Genomic DNA, 7,749 nt, shown 5'->3' with positions numbered 1-7,749 from the left:
AGGATTGCTGCAAAGTCTATACATTCCATTTCAACCTAATGTACAGTTATGAGTCAACAAATCAACTACCTGAAAATGTGTAAAGGAAACGTGCTATATCAGCTGCACACATTTCTGTTCTGCCATTTGATTGTGTTTAAATTTGTGGGCTAAAGACAACTGAGAGAATTCATGTGTTCCAGCAGCATAAGTCTATGTGTCTCTGGCAGTGATGCTGCTTCAGGAAACGATGCAAGCAAAAATTACAGAAATGCGGCTGGGTGTCCTGCAATGAAAAAACACCTTTCTAATGGGTAGTAATCCCACAAAAACAGTCTACTGTTGATATGTTGAAAAGGAAGGGCTGTGATCCCCATATGTTTGTGTTCAGAGCAAATCATCATCATCATACTAATCACAACACCGTTAACACAGAGCGACATTAAGCGCTTACATTCTACACTACAATACCATTCATTAAAGCAAAGACAAACATAGTTTATAAGGACCAATATATTGATTTCAAACATAGAGTAATATCAGATGCTTTGAAAAAAAATTGCTTTGGTAAATCACAATTATGACACAGTCATAATTATATCATTAAAAGTTTAGATTTTTGTTATAATTATGACTTACGCCAATTATGACTTAGTATTGCATAATTTTGACTTAAGTCATAATTATAAATTAAATAGTCAAAATGAGATACTAAGTCATAACTATAAGATCAAATCAAAATGATTACATTTTTGTCATAATTATTTTTTGTCAGTTTTCATAATTGTAACTTTTCTTATAGATTTTGAAAAAAAAAAAAATCTAATAATTGATGTATTTTTTTACTTTTTCCCTCAGAAATCTCATAATTGAATCTCATAATTTCAATTTATGTCATAATCGACTCTTCTTAAAGACCCGTCCCCCTTCATTACTGTTGTCCGACAAGCCATGGCGCTCTAACGCCACACATCATGTTGAATGTGAAAATACAATGCAGTGAAAATAAATCGCGGAGCAAAGAGGAAACTGACAAGACAAGACAGAGCAGGTTAGTTTTGGTATGAAAAATTTTGTAATTTTTAAGAAATTCAAACAATAAATGCCATTTTGTGGCTGTCGTGACACATCGCTGTAGCGCCTCAGTTCAAGCGGTATGTGAACCGACTAGTTATATAGCATGAAATCAACATAAATGAACATCAGAAGGTATCTTGTTTCAACCGTGGAAAGACGTCAATACACACCATTTTTCAAGTTCAAGTCCACCGACGGTTATCTACTCTTCTATCTGGTTTGTTTGTCAGACAAAAATGGCGGATTCTGCTTTATGATTGGTCAGATCGCCTGTCAATCAAACTCCTTGCGAAGGGTCAATTTTGATTTTTTAATGTGACAAAATAGGCCTCCATAGATGCTCCTAAATCATTTCATTTTGTTATTTGTTTGGACATTTTGCTGTAAAGCTGTTCAGGAAACACACTGACAAAGCAGGACTCTCATCTCCGGGATCCAGCGTTCCTCACTGGCGCCGTTTTTGTGCAAAAGCAATATTCTGTGCTCTGAATCATCCTGAAATACAGTACTACCACTTTTTTTTTTTCTCAATAAAAAGTCTAAAAGGTATCGCTCTTCATTATTTTCTCATCTCAGAAGTATCATGTGCTAATACAATAGGTGAGTATAACATGGCCTGTAGACAGAATAAATAATTCTAGTTTCTTCAAAATGGCAGGAATAATAATGTGCTTTTCCAAACCCCTTCATTTCCACTTTCATTCTTCATATTCAGTGACTGTCCAACAAAAAATATATGACGAAAAGATCTGTGCAAACCTTGACTGAGGGAACACAGTCACTGAAAGCCCTTGTCAAGTTCTTCACTCCTTTGGAATGCTCTGAAGATTTGAGACACATCCTCACTTCATCTAAATGCTTAGCGTTGACATGACAGCACACCTTGTTTTCATATCTGAAAATGGATGTTTTTTAACAGTAATCCAGGGAGACAGTCCCGTCCTTGCTGCAGTTTGGTTGTAGATATCAAATAAACGTAAAATGGTTCTCTAGATGGTACTGATAAATCTGACATTCATGTATGCGGTCTTTGTAGTCACTGATTTAATAGACATAGACAGCACTGTCGCCGTTTGGAGATTTTTTTTTAGGGGGGGGGACTTATTGCATGCTGCCATCTAGAGTCGGTAGCTGTGCGGTGTTCGGGTGGATTTTGGAGAGAGGGTGGTCCATACACGTGGTCCGTCATGGCCACAATCCTTCCACCCCAACAAACTGCAAACTGCAGGACTCGTCAGGTGGACTGCATGAGGCCTGTCAGTCGTTTACTTGTCAGAGACTTGCCCTGAAACACAATTACAATTAATTAAATGTGGACTTTAAAGAGTACCGTTTAAAAATTGTGATCTTGGATTCGACTAATAATATTCATCATTAAATTCCAAATATAACAAATAGTATATTTATACATAAATATACTATTTTATTCTGGTCTGACTACCTTCCAGAAAGCTTGATTTTGAAATAAAGCTAGAAAAAGACTGGCGATGGTCGTTTTTTTCTAGACAGGTGCCACTCACCACACTGCGAGTGAATTTCTCCAGGGATGTGCGTCGACCTTGCTCAGTCTCAGGCTGTGGAGCCGAGGTTAATGGAGGGGAATGGGGAAGATACAGTGCACAACACCAGGTTAACTTGTTAGTAAATAAAAGTAAATGGATAACACAAAAAATATTCAAGAAAATGAATGTTAATCTGAAATAATCACAATGGGACGAGACACAATCAAACTGTAGAATGGCTCTGAAGTGAACTGAAGTGCTCATGTTTAACCATTACAAGTTGGCAGTAGAGCAAGTAGGCCATTTGATGAGTAAATATTAAGTTGGCTTAGTATGTTTTAATAGGTGCAAGCTGAACACTGAACACTCGTTTGCAAGCAAAGAAAAGGAAATCATTCAATTCAGGACTGATGTTTTTAGTCGAAAGGAAACTAAGGCTTGAAATATCGTCTCTTACGAAAGAACTGACTTGGAAAAATGTGCTAAAATTTACTCACCCTCAGGCCATTCAGGAAGTACAGTTTGTTTCTTCATCGGGATAGATTTGGAGAAATTTAGCATTACTTGCTCACCAATGGATCTTCCGCAGTGAATGGGTGCCGTCAATAATAAAAATGCTTCCTTCAGTGAAAAACTCTCACATCAAAATTAATCTACAAATTTGTTTCGGGCTGTTTTCGACTGTTTCGTCAGTGTTTGATATGTGCCTATTTCTTTCCTGATTCTGACGAGGCAAGTTCTTCACTGGAAAAAGCATTATGAATAGAGGACTTAAGCTGAAAGCAACGGTGTGAAGTAAAAATAAAAAAAATAAAAAAACGTGTTAATGATTGATTCGTTTCTTACAACCACACAGATTTTCACTTTACAAGACATTAATTGTTGGACTGGAGTTGTACAAATTACTTGTGGTTTATTGTCATGTTTTTATCTGCTGTTTGGACTTTCATTCTGATGGCACCCATTCACTGCAGAGGATCCATTGATGATTTCCGATGAAGAAACAAACTCATCTATATCTTGGATGACATGAGGGTGCGTAAATGTTCATTCTCAATCTTAATTTTGGGATTAACTATTCCTTTAACGGAAAATGTCCTGTCAGAAAATTGATCTTTTCTGTTTTTCAACATTTTTTCCCTTACAGTACTCTAGGAGCGCACTGATTTTTGTTCTTATGGCTGAATGGTTTGTGAAAAAGAATACTGAGCGATGCTGAAAACAAAAATGCATAAAAATGATTCAGATTCACTACACGCGGCAGAGAGAGATTTGAGATTGAGACGAACCTTCTTTCTGGCCAGCACGAGGTCCTGGTAAGTATTGGAGCGCAGGAAACGAGGGTAGCTGTCACTCTTCATCAGCTTGTAGATGTGGTCCTGAAAGAGAAAAAACATTGGAGGCTGACAGAGAGTTTGCAGCCTGGACGAAAGGAAAGCGCCTCATTGCAAAGTAATGATAAGAGCCAAGAATCTTCAGAAAAAACTGCTTTCTGTCCTCATGATCCTGCTTCTATTTTTCTTTCAATCATGACATTGTATATGCACGCATGAATAAATATGTAGCAGGTTCTCCCAAGGGATAACGTATATCTTGCAGCAGGATTAATTAGACTTCGCTGCTGCCTATGAAGGCAGTTGCTCACCTGGGCATCTTCAAAGCTGTAGCGGCCCGGGTCTTTTAGATTCTGACTGGTGCGCTCGTAGCTGTGCGAGTCCAGATTGATGGCACTGGGAGCTCCCTCAGCAAGAAACTCTTGCCAGATCTCCTGAGCACGAGCCGCCACTTCCTGCAGGGGGCGGCACTTCAGATCCTGCACAGCCAACCAGAACCTAAAGAGAAAATAATAATAAATGTCAGCTGTTCAGTGTGTGCATAATTATTAGGCATGTTTTCTTTTACAGATAAAATGAGCCAAAAAAAAAAAGATTTAATTCAGCCTGAAAGCAGTATGTTTTGGGAGTTAATTTTTAGTCCATCTCTGCAAGACAGACTTTTCAGGATAGGAGATGGACTAAAAATGAACTCCCAAAACTTACTGCCAGATTCTGGAAGATAAATTCTTGAAAGCGTGGTACAAGAGGATGTCGTGCTGGTCCTTCAAGAGTTACTCTCAACTTATCTGTCTATAAAGCCTATAAAAAATCAGTCTTCATGTATTTTACAACACTTCAGCATGTGATCCTTATTAAGTGAGAGTCGTTTTTTTGGATTTTTACCCGAGCAAAGTCTCCGAGAACCTGACACATTGCATATCTGGAGACTCCAGGTAGGTTGCAGTTCTGGAAAATGGTGGTACTGGAGACTAAAAGGTTCCTGATGGATCATACCTAATTCTTCACCTTAATTCTTAATTCTTTTGCAGTTTCTTCTCCACCTGTTTTTTCTGACCGTGCTGACCCAATGAGCATTTCGCTGTCTAATGGTCATGCCTTAACTTTGCAAATTCTAGTATTGAATTAGTATTGCATCCTTATCATGGGAATTTAATCATTTTTGACTTTCAGTCTGAGTTAAATCTCTTTTTTGGTTAATTTTATCTGTAAAAGAAAACATCCCTAAATATTATGCACACCTGAATATAAGAAGTTTTTTACTTCCAGCCTTCATGGACAATTATATATCAGTTATAAATTATTAAATACAAAATTAATAGTAGTTATTAAGATTGATGTGGTTTGGAATTGGTAAACTGTGCTTGGGGAAAAAAAATGACCAGAATATCAATGTGCCTAATAATTATGCACTCACTTTATAGAGTATTGGTCATGGAAGGATGGTGCAAATCAAATTAATTTTAACATATGTAGTTTTATTGTAAAAATAAAAATTCTAAATATATACACTACCATTCAAAAGTTTAGGCTTAGTAGGATTTTTTTAGTACTTTCATTCAACAACAATGCATTAAATTGATCAAAAGTGACAGTAAAGACATTTATAATTTCTTTTTAAATACTGTTCTATTGAACTTTCCAGTAATCAGAGAATTCTGAAACAATGATCATGGTTTTGACAAAAATATCAAGCAGCACAACTGATTTCAACATTGACAATAATAAGAAATGTATCTTGAGCAAATCAGCATATTAGAATGATTTCTGAAGGATCATGTGACACTGAAGTAATTCAGCTGAAAATTCAACTTTGCCATCATATAAATAAATTATATAGTAATACATTACATTTTTAAATAGGTTAAAATAGAAAACAGTTGTTTTGTGTAATAAGTGTAATAATATTCCACAATATTACTTTTTAAATCATATTTTTGGTTCAAAAAAGTCATATTGGTGAGAGACTTCTTTTCAAAAACATTTAAACGTTTTGCCAACCCTAAACTTTTGAATGATAGCGTATATATTTTTGTAACGTTGGTCAATGGCATCATGATTTTGTTCTCATATTTTGGTGTTCTACCTCATATTTCCATGTGAGGAATATTGCATATATGTGTCAATGCATGAAGTTATGAAGAAGAAGAAAAACATTTAGGTGTTTGTTAAATTGTATGGTAAACAAGTGAAGGCCAGACTATCTATAATCTGATTTCAATTATGCATTATGTTGCTGTTCCACAGCCAAGTTCCCTCCCTAAAGCTTATTTTCACTCCCAATTAGCACTTGGCATGTGTTACGTTTGGCCCCCTCTTTACATCGCTGATGGCAATGGCATTCCCAAAATCCTCAGGAACAAACACCGGGTTAATTATTGAAGTCAGTACACACACACAGCACTCGCCACGACAGATAGAGGAAAGCAATCGGCCAGTAACTCCTTCTACTCTCATATCACACTTGCTCTGTAGCTCTACAGATCTCTGCAGTGTAGAAGTGGTTTAGGCCCTAATGGGCCCAGGGGAGAGTCAGGCAGTCAAGAGGACACATCACTTTCACTCTCCTCACAGACTGGCAAACATAAGACAGCCCCCACAGAGGCTATTAGATGCCTAGCTGGGGGATACGCAGAAATACGAGAGGGATGAGAGATGCATGGAGACAAGCAGCATTTTATCTCTCGCCCAGTCACTTTACGGCTTCAGTGACCTGCGTTATCTCTGCAGCTCCCTTCGGGGCCTTGCTGTCCTGGTTGGGCGTCTCCTGGGGCCCGCCGCTGCCTCATTTGCCCCACGACGGCCGTGGTTTGCAGTAGCTTATCACAATGCATCAGCGATCAGGCTTTGGAGGTGGTAATGATCATGTACCATCAGTGGATTTACTCACTCTTTCTCATCGGTGATATTAAAGGTCTGACCTTTTGCTTGTCCTGTTCTGCTACATTTTGTGCAAGTAATTAAAAGCATAGTGGGGGGATAAGAGAGAGGGGAAAATGTCACAGAAGTGCAAGTGAAAGGAGGACGGAGGAATAAAGTGCTGGAAAACTCACAGCAGGTTCTCGGAGCTGAATTCGGACTCCAGGAATTTAAGAAACTGCTCACGGCCCACTGGGTCCTTTAAAGCCTCGTCCAATGAGAAGCCCCACTTCTTTACTCGCTGTTGACTCGGGTCCTTACTGAGACAGAGAGACGGAAAGAGAAAGACAGTATTTTATTTATTTAACTTGCATTGTTCTTTGTGATATCTACTGACAGCAGCTAGTGCTTTGACAACACAATTTACCATTGTTTGTCATATTAGCAAGACGAGGCTGAAAACAAAGAGAGAAAGAGACTGTGTGTGTGTACACGAGATCACTTAATCACGTCTAATAATATCTTGTAAATGAGTGTTTGAATAAGTAACAATATGTAAACCACCACAGGAATACTAATCGTTTTGAAAAACCTAATTCCAACAACTGTTAATTAATTTGATAAGGTAAATTAGTCAACGTCATTTTTGCATAATTAAGTGACAAGAGCCACATTGTTGAACAATGTGAACAGATACATAGAAAGAAACCCAGAAATGAAACTTGCGTCTTATTTTCCGTTTAGAACAACTGTTCAATATAAAATAAATAAAATTACTGTTTTCTATGTGACTATATTGTAAAATGTAATTTATTCCTATGATTCAAAGCTAAATATTTAGCATCAATACTAGTGCTGTCAAATGATTAATCGCGATTAATCGCATCCAAAATAAAAGTTTTAGTTTACATAATATACAGTGGGTACGGAAAGTATTCAGACCCCCTTAAATTTTTCACTCTTTGTTATATTGCAGCCATTTGCTAAAATCATTTAAG

General features: G+C 37.3%; 1 protein-coding gene across 3 annotated transcripts in view; it reads right to left on the bottom strand.

Annotated features, from left to right (window-relative positions):
• Positions 1 to 2,155: 2,155 nt before the first annotated feature.
• LOC107721319 (regulator of G-protein signaling 6-like) overlaps positions 2,156 to 7,749 on the bottom strand; it is a 61,461-nt gene continuing 55,867 nt past the window's right edge. For all 3 annotated transcript variants that reach the window (XM_016529264.1, XM_016529262.1, XM_016529263.1), the window contains 5 exons: positions 6,946 to 7,071; positions 4,204 to 4,390; positions 3,848 to 3,937; positions 2,577 to 2,630; positions 2,156 to 2,341 (listed from right to left, as the gene is read on the bottom strand). In XM_016529264.1, the coding sequence (XP_016384750.1) occupies positions 2,291 to 2,341; positions 2,577 to 2,630; positions 3,848 to 3,937; positions 4,204 to 4,390; positions 6,946 to 7,071 (508 nt within the window). In that variant the 3' untranslated portion in view covers positions 2,156 to 2,290. The remainder of the gene's footprint in view (positions 2,342 to 2,576; positions 2,631 to 3,847; positions 3,938 to 4,203; positions 4,391 to 6,945; positions 7,072 to 7,749) is intronic.

This window comes from Sinocyclocheilus rhinocerous, unplaced genomic scaffold (genome assembly GCF_001515625.1).
Source record: "Sinocyclocheilus rhinocerous isolate Xijiao unplaced genomic scaffold, SAMN03320098_v1.1 scaffold271, whole genome shotgun sequence".
Lineage (NCBI taxonomy): Eukaryota > Metazoa > Chordata > Actinopteri > Cypriniformes > Cyprinidae > Sinocyclocheilus > Sinocyclocheilus rhinocerous.
Note: the sequence above shows the minus strand (reverse complement) of the source record. Positions and strands in the feature narration are given on the sequence as shown.